We start from the raw sequence: 13,842 nt of genomic DNA on the forward strand, positions 1-13,842 counted from the left end.
TGGATACGGCTCTACACATTAGAATGCATCCTCACTTTAAAGTAGAAAAATGGGCATAGCTGTTAAAAAAGACATGAAATGACAATATGACAGAAAGGTGATTCTCTTGAAGAAATTGATTTCATGGCTGTCAGTTTTTGGAAGTGGAGTAAATTGTTTTGAAAATGAATAATAGCTTTATTGTATTTAATAAATTAAAAAGAGAACAATATGACATATTTCCAATGTTTTAGTCAGGTTGCATTTATGTTAGGAACAATCAAGGACTAACTTCTTTTCTTACAATGAACAATAGTCAAAGAAGCATCAACATTACTCGTAAAACATTTCAGAGTAGTGGAGTAGGCACCTTCAAAGCAGACAAATGAACTTTTCTAATCATCACATTATTTTGAAAAGGGAGTCTTGTCATCAAAAGATAGAGAATAAAGAACCACCAAAAGGATAGGACATAAATTAACATATATATGTTATGTTCGATGCAATGTTGTGATTATTTTGAGGAAATATTTTGATACATGTATCTTATGTACAATGGTGAAATTTTATTTGGAGTTGAAATTATTCCCATATCCTTCTATCTACCTATTACACACATTTATTCCCATGAATAGTTACCCAACCTTATATGTGCATGCTGCCATACATTTTGTTTATATTTAAGAAGTTATGACGCTCACCCTTACAAAAAAATCTCATCTAGTTCTTACTTGTCTAGATCTAATCATTTGATTGTGTAAGATTATTTTTCTAGTCACATGATTGACCACAAAATTCGGCACCTAAGCCTCATATTTAAAAATTAATAAATATAATTAATTTTCACCAAATAATCCTTTTTACTTTCACCTAGAGTTGAAAAAAAAAAGAAGCTTACATCATTAGGTGTTATGAGTTACAATTTAATGAAATTTAGTTTTATTTATTCCATATTTGTCATCTTTCAAGAATCCTCTCTCATTGTCTAGTATTAAAGTAGAATAAATAGTGAAACATTTAGATTTAATAAATGAAAAAGAATAACAAACTTGTAATTGATAGCCCTTGCTTGCTATCATCAATATTTGTACATTTTCTAGGGATTTAATTAAGGAAATTTATCTCTTAAAGACATAATAAAGATCATTCAAGTTATTTCAAACTATTGATAGTCTCGAGATGTTTAAGAAGATAAGACTAGATTGAGTTTCACCTAGAGGGAAGCAAAATGTTTGTCAAGCCATAAGAATATAAAGATTTCATGATCACAAATTCGACCCATAATTCTAATCTTTAACTTTATAGAACAAAGGATTAATATAGAATTTGAGACCATATTTATGAAGAGAGATTGCCTTTCTAAATTACAAAGATAAAATAATCTAGAATCTTCATTAGAAATCAAAATTAGTTAATCAAAATATTACATACCCTTATTCATGATATGTATTTCTAAATATAATAGATATAGTTATCAATTTTCTATTACCCACCTATCTTTAATTAATTCAAACTAAGGGGACATTTTGATAAGTAATGTTCTCTTTTGTTCTCAAATTTCACTTGTAAGATACAAGCTACCAATGGGACATTTGTTTTTCTATTTTGTAGGTTCTCATGATGAGAGCATGTTGAAAGTATATAGTTAAATTATTATTTAAGTTATCATGTCTTAATAGGGTTGATTACTTATATGGACACATCAACTTCATATAATCTATATCTAATTAGATATCAAATTTACATGAACATTTTTGAGTGCTATAATATTTTTGATGCATGATCAATTAGGATTCAGACACAATTCAATGTAACGGAAAATATAATTATGAAACTAGCATATATATGTTATTTTCTATGCAATATTGTGAATATTTTTAGGAAATGCTTGGATACATATATCTTATGAACAATACTGCAATATTGTATGGAATTTTGACTATTCTCCTATCCTTAGGTATATTAATATACATATGCATTCCCATGAATAGTTACCTAATTTTATATGCGCACACTACCATACATTATACTTATCTAAGAAGTTATGACACTTATCCACACACGAACTCTCATCTAGTTCTTTTTTCCTTAGATCTAGTCATTTGATTGTCTAGGATCATTTCTATAGTCACATGATTGACCACATAATTACACACCTTAGCCTCATATTTAAACAAAAATAAATAAATAAATTACCAACTAATGCTCTTTACCTTCCCCATCTAGAGTTGCAAAAGTACAAGCTTGGATGATCAGATGTTTTGTGTTACTGTGTTACCTATTAATTTTTATGTTTACAAATGATTTTTGTTGGATTTTTTGGTTTCATATTTATAAATGTAAATTTAGGTTAGTCAAATGTTCATATTTCTTACTTAGTTGAGCAATCTCCTATTTTATTCGTAAAAGTTCACTTGTGAGATGGAAGCTATTCATGGAATATTTTTCTTCTATCTTTTAGGCTCTCATAAGGAATGCATTTTTAATGATGTACTTGTATGATCATGTCTAGATAAGGTCCCTTACTTTATATGGACCCACCCTCTTTTGTAATGAAGAGAGATTGCATTTCCAAATACAAAGGCAAAATAATCTATCCATTCATCAAGAACCCACAATCTTCAATCAAAAGACTAAACACCCTTATACACTTTATTTGTTTTCAAGAATCATAAATATAATCATTTAAATATAAAAATAATTTACAAAAATATTATTGACAGTAAATCTAACATTCAACTTGAAGCATACACATATCAAATCAGCTCTAAGCACGCAAGTATCTGATTTGAACACAGATGTAGATACTTTGTACACTTCTAATAATATGAAAACATTTAATATTATAAGACATAGTTGAATACGATCAAAGTCATGTAGAAATAAGAAGCTGCAACACTGTATCAGACTTGCAAAAGCAACTTTCCCAAACCTTATTTATCGTTCTCATTGCTATGGTAGTATAGGATAGCAAGCCACTTGGTTTTGGACCGGCGCACCAAGTCCAAAAGCCCCCATCTTTCTAATTTTATCCACACGTATTCCCCCAGACGGTCAGAAAGAAAAGGAAGTAGACCGTTCAGGTGGTTAAACCTAGCCTTCTTCACTGTAAACTTTGCAGCCATGTAGAAAAAAGTGAAATTACCACAGAAGCAGATGATCAAGCACGCCCCAAGAATGAACCAAGCCAGCTCGGGATTCATGTTGGAAAGCATGGCATACACTGCAAGCATGAAGCCATAGGCCGTAAAGGCAAACGTGGCACAAACCAATAGGTTGGTAATACAGAGGAACAATACCTTATTTCCCGTGGTAATAGGTGTACTCATCTGCCACATCAGCACCACTAAGAGCGACAGAAAGAATGCCACACAATCAAAGATGAGAAAAACCTTGAAGGAGGCCAACGGAAGCAGAATCGGCGAACCTAAACTCTTGTCTGAGCCAGTTCCAGGCGCAGGCGCAGGCGAAATTCCCGATCCCTTTGAGTCCCCATTTCCATTCCCATCGTCCGTCACGAAACTGCCCGGAGCAGTGAAAGCTGCCGTAAATGACATTGTCGCTAATAGAACTGCCACCACTAGTTCTGTGTTGCGCCTGTCCTCATATGTTTTGTCCACCATCTCAACAGCAACCTCATGTTTCTCTGCACTCACCTTTGGAGCGCTGTACAAGAATGGCTTGCGATTGGAAGGATAACTGGCCAGAACTGAAATTATCTTGTCAGATTCGTGATAGTGCGTGTTCTCTCTCACGATATCAAAGGCCGTTAAGCCTGCCTTGTTGACAGCAAACTTGTTTATCCCCGCTATACAAAGCAACGACTTCACCATCTGAAAAATGCAAACTCAAATAAGTTCATAAAAATTAAATGATCTATTGGAACTAACTATGCATAAAGATTTCTTCTACGGAAGTTCTTGCCGTGATGATTTTAATTTCTGTCTTCAGTAGAAATACTTTCAGTAATTTGACTCTATATATAGACGAGATTAGATTAAGAATCTACACAAACCCAAAACTTATATAGCTGTACACAGTAATTGGTTGAAAGAACAAACTTCAGCAGTGACAAACAGAGGTTTGTATAAAAAGAGACTTACATTCAAGTCTTTTTTCTTTGCTGCAATATGCAGTGGTGTGTCTCCTTCACTTATCCTCGAAAAAGGAGATTTCATTTCACCCGCATCTGTGTTTCCTCCACTTTTCACGGGCTCATCTTTTGGATCTTTCTTTTCAGCCGGATCTGTCTTTCCTCCACTTCGCAGAGGCTCTTCATGTGGAGGTTTGTCAAGTCCCTTGTTGACCAAGTATGATAAGCCTACCTCTTCGTTCAGGTAATCAACAATTCGCACTTGCCTAACTAGGGCAGCTAAGTGCAGAACGTTCATTCCACAACTATTCCGTATTTCGACAGCGTCTGGCCTCTCATTTATCAACTCTTGTACTGCTTCCAGATGACCCAATTTCGCTGCCACACAGATGGGAGTTTCTTGGCTGTCATTAACCCAATAACACAGTTCGGCCTCAAATTTTATTAACTTCTTTATTATATGCACGTAGTTTCTTTCAACAGCTATATGCAGAGCTGTGTTGCCAAGTTCGTCCTTACGTTGGATTAACTGCTTCGCATCTGATAAATTTAGTATATGATCAACTAGATCTGTAAAAGAAGCATCCAAAATCATTGCCTTAAGTTAGATAAGATGTTCTTCAAGAAGGGCCAAGGGTAAGAGAATGCCTAATTTACCTTTGTTGAAGCGATACAGACCTCAACTAATATAACAACATAAATACAGAATTCAACTAAATACACGAAGAAGTAAAGAAGAACTCATTGGTTATCAACTGTAAACGAACAGAAGCTGAAGTAAAATAGAAACAACATAATCAAACGACTTGAAAAAATAGAAAGAACTGAAACATGATAGACAATCATCCTCGTGTTATTTAAGATAAAGAAAAAATTGGGGACAAAATGATATTTGTCTTGAACCGTTAAATTAGGAGATGCTTAGCAGATACTTTTACAAACTTATAGGCAAAGAAATCCTAAAATCGAAATAAAATAACCTGAATCTCCTCTGTTTACTGCAACAGATAAACAGTTCCTCTTGTGCACCGTACTTTCGAGTAAGCTCGACGGAGATGCGTCAAATATTGCCTTCACTGTCTCTAAATTGCCGCTTTCGTAGGCTTTGAACAAAGCTGTTTCATCAAGCTTATTGCGGAGATCCACACCACTTTCTGGTTGTTGGAGTAGAATCTTCACAACGTTGGAGAAACCTCCCTGCGCAGCCAAGTGTAACGCAGTATCCTTTTCGGCATTGGTAGCATTCACAAGCAGAGGCTTCACTTCGGGATCGGTTTCCTTCAGAAGTTGACGATTGAGTTGCAGGAGCTGTTGAATGAAGTGTAGATTTCCTACACTAGCAGCCAAATGGAGAAGAGTATTTTCCCCTCCAGGTGTAATATTGTTGAGAGCTGCTTTAAGTTGGGAACTCAGTTGTTGATCGATCCTTAAACGCGTTACCGCAGCTTTGAAGGCGTCAGGATCGATCCTTCCGCCGAGTTGTTGACCCTCAGTGGCCATGCTAAATATCTGCCGTTACAGCCTTCAACACCAAGGCACGCTTCTTTGTAATAGGATTGAATAATACTACATTCAGTATTATGCCAGAAACTACATAATAGAATATGTGGTCTCAGTTTTTCCACAAGGGAAACATTAAAAATACAAGTATCCACATCTTACACTTCAGGGTTTCCACAACTTTAGTTGGAATCTCACTTTTTCTTTCGTTGGAACAGATACAACATTTTGACCTTGACTGGGTGCAAATAACCAGTGTTAATTAGCTTTGATTGGGTGCCAAGTAATTACTCTAGTTTGGTGCGAATAATATGACTATGGGGTGTTCTGCTAGAACATTATTTTTTTAATACTTGAAGTGATCCTACACGTCAAAATTACTACAACTTTTTCATAGTTGGAATGTCTATTTTTCTTAGATGAAAGTGTACATTGAAATCAAATACAAATTTTTTTTATCATTTATAATTTAATAATTTATTCTATGTGAAATATGTACACATTTTATTTAATGTTGAGTTTATTTCAGTGGATTAGATAATTATTTAATATAGTTATATTTCAATAAACGATATAACTGTTGTTTAAATTAATTTCTTTCTTTTCATTCTATCATTCTTATTCAATTACATATATTTTCATACATTGCACATTATGTTGTCTTTATTTACACACATTTTTATACATGTACCATTTACTATAACCGATGCACTGCAAAATAGGATGTTAGGAACACAAACAAAAGACTCAAGAATCAACTGTTAGTGTTAGTATCATAAACGAAATACGATCCTAAGCAAGCATATGAAGAGAGATCAAACATTTAATGGAAAGTATGCAAAAACAAAAGAAAGACACAAGACCCTTCCAAATGCTTGCCAACATGTTCATAGTAGCTTCTCCCTTGTTCCTCTCCTCTCCAAGTTCCACATGAGTGTAGCCCTTAGCTCTTTGCACTACTATGGAAGTCTTATGGAGATTCAAGATTTATGAAAAATGATTTAAAATATGCAAATGCAAGCGAAATATGAGAAAGCCTAATTAAGCTATCTTGGTTTTAACCAAAATAACAATGTAGATTAGATGACTCCTAAAATGATCTCTTAAATTTCACTATAGATTAGATGCATACAAGATTTCTGGATCTGAATTATGAAGGAATGGGCTCTATTTATAGGAAAAATAGGGCAATGGATGGTTGAGATTAAGTAATCTCAACAAGGGTCAAGATAGAAAGATTTATGATCCATGTGAGGGCTTTCAACCCAATCCCAGGATGACAAATGCCAACATGAGATGGCTTGAGAGGAGAGGGAAGAAGCATTAAATGCTTGAAATGACATGAAGGTTAGGTTAGGAGTTAAGGTTAAGCTTGAGTTGAATGAATAAAGTCGCTATCCAATGAATAATGCCTTTATCCAATGGCTAAACTCTTGTACAAGAGTTAGTGGGTGAGTTGAGTTAACCATTAATGCTTGAAGAGACCCATGAGTCAAAAGGATGGTTAAGTTAGAGGAAAGTCTCTAACCATGTGGGTGAGTTGAGTTAAGCATTAATGGTCATGTAAGAGCCATTAATGGTTTGGAATACTTTAGGCGTTAACCTGTTGAATACATAAAGCCTTTAATGCTTTTCAAAGACTTTGAGGCTTTGAGAAGCGACTTCAAGTTGCCTAGGAATGTGACAATATTTAGGAAATGGATTAGGCAAATTAGGAATGGTTTAGAAGAATTTAGAAAGTGGTTAGAATTGTCTAGAAGGGGATTTAAGATGTAAGTGGGTTTGGTGGGTGAGGGAAAATAGGATTTTAATTAAAATAAAATTCATTTATTTCAACTAAATAGGTGCAACTTGCATTTGTAGGAGAATGCAAGTGGGGGGAGGGGGGGAGTAGTTTAAGGATTTAAATAAATATTTTATTATTTATTTAAAAGAGGAAAGAGGGTTAAATTCAATAAATATGTTTTATTCATTTAATTCCTTAAGAATGTAGCTTAATTAATATTTAAATAAATTGAATAATTTATTTAATTAATAGGAGAAGAGGCTGAGGATGAATTAATTAAATTTTAATTTAATTAACTGATTATTAATAGTTAAATAATCAAATAAATAGTAAATATTCATTTAATTAAATGGACAGATTTATGTGACTACTTTTGCCCCTCTTTGAGACGGTGCGGTTTATCACATCGTTTCAAAGAAAGAAAAATAGGTGTGAAGAAATATGCCCCATAAATGTTAATTTAGTGGGTGCTATGTCCCCTCGACAGATGGGCTAAAAAATTTCAAAAAATCGGGTGATCTCTCGAAAAAGAACAAGAAGTTGAGGGGAGGTAGAATACAAGAAATTAGCAATAACGGTGAAATGATGGGAGAAAAATGGGGGTAAAATGAGGAAATGAGAGACGTTGGAAGTTTAGAGGGACCACAACAGTAAGCGGGGTGAATTAGGGTTAGGGCTGGATGGTATATATGGGGGGGAAGGGGAAAAAATAGGCTCATTTGCACCTATCTCCTTGGCAGTTTAGAGCTCTGATAGGGAATTTTTGGTGAAGGAGTGAGCAACGATCATCATGCCTATGCCTATAGAAGATCACCGGCTAGAGTGGATCTGTCGATTCCAACAGCCAGACAACTACAAACCAGCTATACACAAATTTTGAATTTTGTGTTTTGTGCATTTTTGGCATGTTTTTTCAGGCATCAAAGTCCAATCAAGATAATAGCGCTAAAACCATGTTTTAATGCTATTGTCGCCTAGAATAGCACTATTATGCCGCAATGGTGCTATTGTATAGTAGTTGTAGCGCTTGTGTTAGGTTTAGTGCTTTCATTACATAGTAGTAGTGGTATTGTAGTATTAGCACGTTTGTATGTTTGTTGTAGTGCTGTTGTTATTGAATAGCATTGTTGTGTAGTTAATTTAGCGTGTTTGATTGTTTAGCACTTTTGTGCACAAATTGTGGCGCTATTGTGAGCAGAATAGCACTATTGTGATAAAAATTCCCCAGTGTTAGAGAACATAGCCTGATGTCTCAGTTGATTGTTTGATTGGTTGTTTTGGTGAATTATAGCAGCCCCCTTGAGACTAGGTCATTATGATAAATGTCTGTTGTAGTCTAGGATTGCCATAATCGATTACCTATTGAGACCCGAAGATACTTGATCAAAGTATCTGTTGATAGTCTAGGTTGAAAACTTAAGAAAGTTTGTACCAAAACAACTAATGTTTGTTGATGTGTGTAGGAGGACGTGCCTGTTCTACAGATGCCGGAGCAGCATCCTGCCACATAGCAGCTGACAGAGGCAGACAGATTCTGCGTCGCTGCGACTAGTTTGTACGATATGATCTATCGTCCCGTGATTCGGATGAATTGCGGACTGATGACAGCACTGGCCGAGCATTGGCATAGTGAGATATGTACCTTCTACCTGGCGATGGGAGAGATGACAGTGATGCTAGAGGATGTGTGGAGGATACTACACATCCTGATTAGAGGGGAGCTGGTGACCTATGATCAAGCATTAGGGACGACGACGGTGTAGAGAATATTTGCTGATGATGTTTATATTGAGGATGACTTTGTATCCTAGGAGGACATAGTAGCATTGTATGAGCCTTTACCAATAGTTTTATCCAGGATCGTCGGGGGTTTGGTGTGCCCCGACTGACGTTCACATGGACTAGCCGTTGGTTGGGACCAGGTGATTGAGAAGATGATGACTGAGAGGACCCACTATGCCTGGGGACCATGTGTGCTAGCACATATTTATAGGGAGCTACACGAGGTGGTGTACCGAGAGAAGAGATCACTAGCAGTAGGGATCACATTACTACACATCTGGGCTTGGGAGCACTTGCCAGTCACACGAACAGTCTACTTGATATTTAGGGTGATATATCAGCCCTATGTTTATATGTATGGAGGGATGATGAGCCAGCCCCATCTGAGGAAGTTGGATTTTTTGTGACGGGCTTTAGATGACCTAGATACAGTGATATGGAGGTTGTATATCGAGTGTGAGCCTTGGGAGGATGATGCAGAAGTGCTACTGTATGTATTTATGACACACTTTTTGATTGGGTGCACATCCTACCTTATAGAGAGACAGGTGCCAGGGAGAGTGATGAGGCAGTTTTGACGGAGGTAGGGATTGTCGAGAGGCTCAGGGGAGTATGCATGGGTAGTACGGGAGAGATTTTAGTGGGGACCAATGTTACCATATGATCAGGCCTTGATAGAGTTCCAGAATTTACAGGCGAGACCAGGGCATATGAGGCCTGAGATTGTCGATGCAGGGGTGACAGAGGAGTACACACAGTATCATACTGCACATCTGATTATATAGATTTCAGATCCGATCGAGCCTATACCACCTTTTGAGGATGAGAGGAGATGATAAAGGAGGAAGAGAGGAGGTCGAGGAGTAGGAGGAGGAGATGGAGGTGGTGGAGGAGGATTTGGTGGAGCAGGAAAAGGTGGAGGAGGAGATGGAGGTGGTGGAGTATTTGGTGGAGCAGGAGGAGGTGGAGGACGAGGAGGATTTGGTGGTGGAGGGGGATTTGGAGGTGGAGGTGGTGGAGGAGGATGATTACAGAGGAGAGGTAGAGGGGGAGAGTCGTTGCGACTATCACAGGGTCCACTGATACGAGGGGCTGCCAAAGAAGGAGGTAGGGATATTGGTGGGGGTGTAGTGCCTATGGAGATGGGAGAGGGAGCCATAGGTGGAGGAGAGGTTCCTATGGAGATGGGAGGGGGAGAGATAGGTGGAGGAGATGGAGATGTATGGGAGTATATGATTTTACACTCACAGACTCGGTTAGAGGATAGCGAGGCAGAGATTGCAGCTAGAGATGTCCAACTATTTGCATGGGAGGTGGAGCTGACTGTAGTGAGGAAAGAGAGAGATGATCTGGTGGACAGGTTGAGGGAGGTGCAGGATAGAGTCCAAGTCTTGGAGGGAGCATAGGCATAGGGTCCAACTGAGGTGGTGTTGAGGGAGATGTGACAGGCAAGTGGAGAGATTGACTATTGGTGGGGAATATATGAGCTGGTTGTGCCAGTTAGTCAGCAAGCACTGAGCTATTCTAAGATGCGGTGGGCAAGATCAAAGTGGTCACAGAGGGCTCAGAGAAGTGGGGGTGTTATGGGTCCTCCTCAGTGAGGTGGTGGGGGAGGAGTAGGGGGTAGTCGTGGTGCAGCATCTGGCCAGAGTGCCATTTGAGATATTTTAGGTACTTGTTACATTATTATTTTGGACTGTGACTTGGATGGATTTTGGTAGTCGATATATTTTGACATCATTGTACTATGATACATGTAATCTTTTTTTTTAATGTGATATATGAAGAGATCCCATGCTTTGATATTATATGCATATGTATGATGACACCTATATTGTTGATACAGGATGATGATTATGAGTTATGCTTAGATTCATGCTATGGATGATTTGATTACTATATATACATGGTGATGATATGATTTCTAGATGCATGCTATGGATGATTTGTCTAATTATGTGGATGCAGGTAGAAGATGGACGATGCTTGTGGTAATGATGTTAATTATGATGTAATGATGATGATGTATGCAAAAATAATGAGTTGAAATAATGCATAATGATGTTTGTGATAGATAATACTTGTTCATTTTTTATGATATGATATGAGTAAATGATGCATGTTGTAAGATGAATCTAAGTGAATCAAATGTGTATGCAAATGTGATGTATGAATGCACTTTAAATGGATGAACAAATGTTGATACAAATGTTTATGTATGAATGCACTTAAATGAATGTATCTAAATGATGTAATGTTTATGAGATGTATTTAAAATTAATCTAAATGACTAAAATGATTCAAAACATAACTAAGTGATAAATGAGATTGAAATGATAATGCAAATAAATGCAAATAGGGGATAAAGAATAATGAATAACTGCACCTTAATGCAATTAAAGGATAATGAATAACTGCACCTTAGTGCAATTGGAGGATAATGCATGCATCTCATGAATCTAGATGAAACAAAATGGGGAAAAATGCACCTATGAAATGAATTCTAAATGAACTTAAAGGATGATGAAAGGAATGCATATTTAAAATGAATGCACTACATGGATGAATGAATGTTCTTTATAACAAATTCACTTAAATGAAATGCAACTAAATTATAGTTGTAGACACCTAAAATTGTTTAGTCTAATTAAATAAATATCTTTATTTATTTAATTATTTTAAGCCTAATTCTTCTATTAATTAAATAAATCTTTATTTATTTAACTAATTCATTTATCCTCTTTTAGCCTTATTTCTCATTTAAATAAATACTTTTATTTATTTAAATTATCCTTTTCCTAAATTAAATAGATATCTTATTTATTTAATTGATCCCACTTCCTCTATTAATTAAATAAATCTTTATTTATTTAATTAATTCATTAACCTTTTCTACCCATGACACATGTCATTCATCTCTTAATTCCTACACTACCTACCCTTTCATTATTTTCTTATTTTCTCTACCTACCCTCTAATCCTAGCTGACTATTTATCTCTTACACCTCCAATCTTATCCCTCCATTTCCTACAGTGTCTTCTATATAAGAGGACACTTCCTTCATTATCAACCCTGATTAGTTGACTTCTCAACTACATTACACTTTCAAACTTGCATATGCGATCAAGCCTACTTTCAACCACATTTCCGTTCTTTGTTGAGCTCTTGTGCACATATAAAATCTAAGAGCAAATATATCAAGCAAGATAAATGGAGATAGGAAGAATGGAGATCTAAACCCTATTGGACATGTGATGGTATAATCTTTGTGATTTCATTTGATTTGCATTGTCTTAGGTAATCTTCATAAGTTATGGTGGATCTTTGTTGTTGTTAGGCTAGGGTTTTGTGGTTGAATTCATTTAGTCTTTCAATATTGTTGTTTTCCATTTTCACCATATACATTTTGGCACGCCCCATGGGACATAGATTTTTGTTAGATCTATGTTTTTTGCAGGTTTTTCTAACCCTATATTGCTGTTTTGTAAAACAATTTGGAGAAAACCTTGTGCAGCTAGGGTTTTGGACACAAAATCAAGATCTTGGAGAGATTTGATCCTATCTCACAAACGTATTAGAATTTTTGCACAGAATTTTATTGGCAAGTTGAAGACAGTATCAATAGATTTCAATCCAAAATTTAGAATTTTTGGAGCACATTTTCATTTTCTATGAATTTTTTATGATTTTTCATAAACAATTAATTTTGAGAGCAAATCAGTGAATTGTTCGGGTTTTCTTACATTTTTGGAAATATCTCATAATTATACACAACATCTGTTCTTTGTGATTTTAATTTTGATGCAAAAAAATTCTTAAAAAATCAGATCTTTAAAGATCCATTCCCAAAACATGACAAGGAAAAAGCTAAAGCCATAGATGAGCAAACCAACTATACCAAAGAATCCTATAACTATGATTCAATTGTTGATCACATTTCAATGGACAATTATGTCTCTACCATTATCATCAAGGACAAAACGCATGAGAATTCTACCCAAAGACCCAAGGTTGTCCTGAAAGGAATTAGATCTTCTTCCGAACCTACCTCTTAGTGTAATGTTACAACTCATCGAGGAAAATTCACTTTACAAGGTGCTCCAGCTAAAAAGACTACTTCCTTATCAACCAAACTTGAGTATGACCTTGTAGAACAGTTAGGGAAGAAACCCACACCTATCTCCATCCTTGAACTTTTACGCATATCCCCTGCACATAAGGCCATTCTTGACAAAACCTTGAGAGACACTTCCATCCCTATTGATCTAAACATGGACCAGTTTCAATCCTTGGTGGGATACCTTTCTGTTCCACACTCCCTTACATTCACAGAAGCTGATGACGCCTCTGTGAGCCAACCACATAATGCACCTTTACACATTGAAACCTTCCTACATAAACATTGAATAAAGCGAGTCTTGATAGATGGAGGAGCAGGTCTAAACATTTGTACATTGAGCACTATCAAACAATTGGGATATTCTGATAAAGCTGTGAATTCTACAAACAAAATTACCATCAAAGCATATGATGATGAAGAGCATTCATCCAAAGGCATAGTCACTTTACCTCTTAGAGTTGGGCCAATTACAAAAGATGAGGTTTGTCAAGTCCTTGACCTCGATCTCACATACAACATATTGCTAGGACGTCCATGGATTCATGAGATGAGCGCATTACCATCTACATACCATCGATGTA

At 36.1% G+C, this 13,842-nt stretch overlaps 1 protein-coding gene across 1 annotated transcript; it reads right to left on the reverse strand.

The window, feature by feature from the left end:
• Positions 1-2,802: 2,802 nt before the first annotated feature.
• On the reverse strand, positions 2,803-5,783 carry LOC131864827 (ankyrin repeat-containing protein At5g02620-like). Its single transcript, XM_059215295.1, has 3 exons — positions 5,053-5,783; positions 4,083-4,642; positions 2,803-3,812 (listed from the first exon to the last, which is right to left on the reverse strand). The coding sequence occupies exons 1-3, from the start codon at positions 5,570-5,572 to the stop codon at positions 2,913-2,915; spliced, it is 1,980 nt and encodes a 659-aa protein (XP_059071278.1). The 5' UTR covers positions 5,573-5,783; the 3' UTR covers positions 2,803-2,912.
• Positions 5,784-13,842: the final 8,059 nt, after the last annotated feature.

The sequence above is a fragment of the Cryptomeria japonica genome, unplaced genomic scaffold, assembly GCF_030272615.1.
Source record: "Cryptomeria japonica unplaced genomic scaffold, Sugi_1.0 HiC_scaffold_95, whole genome shotgun sequence".
Lineage (NCBI taxonomy): Eukaryota > Viridiplantae > Streptophyta > Pinopsida > Cupressales > Cupressaceae > Cryptomeria > Cryptomeria japonica.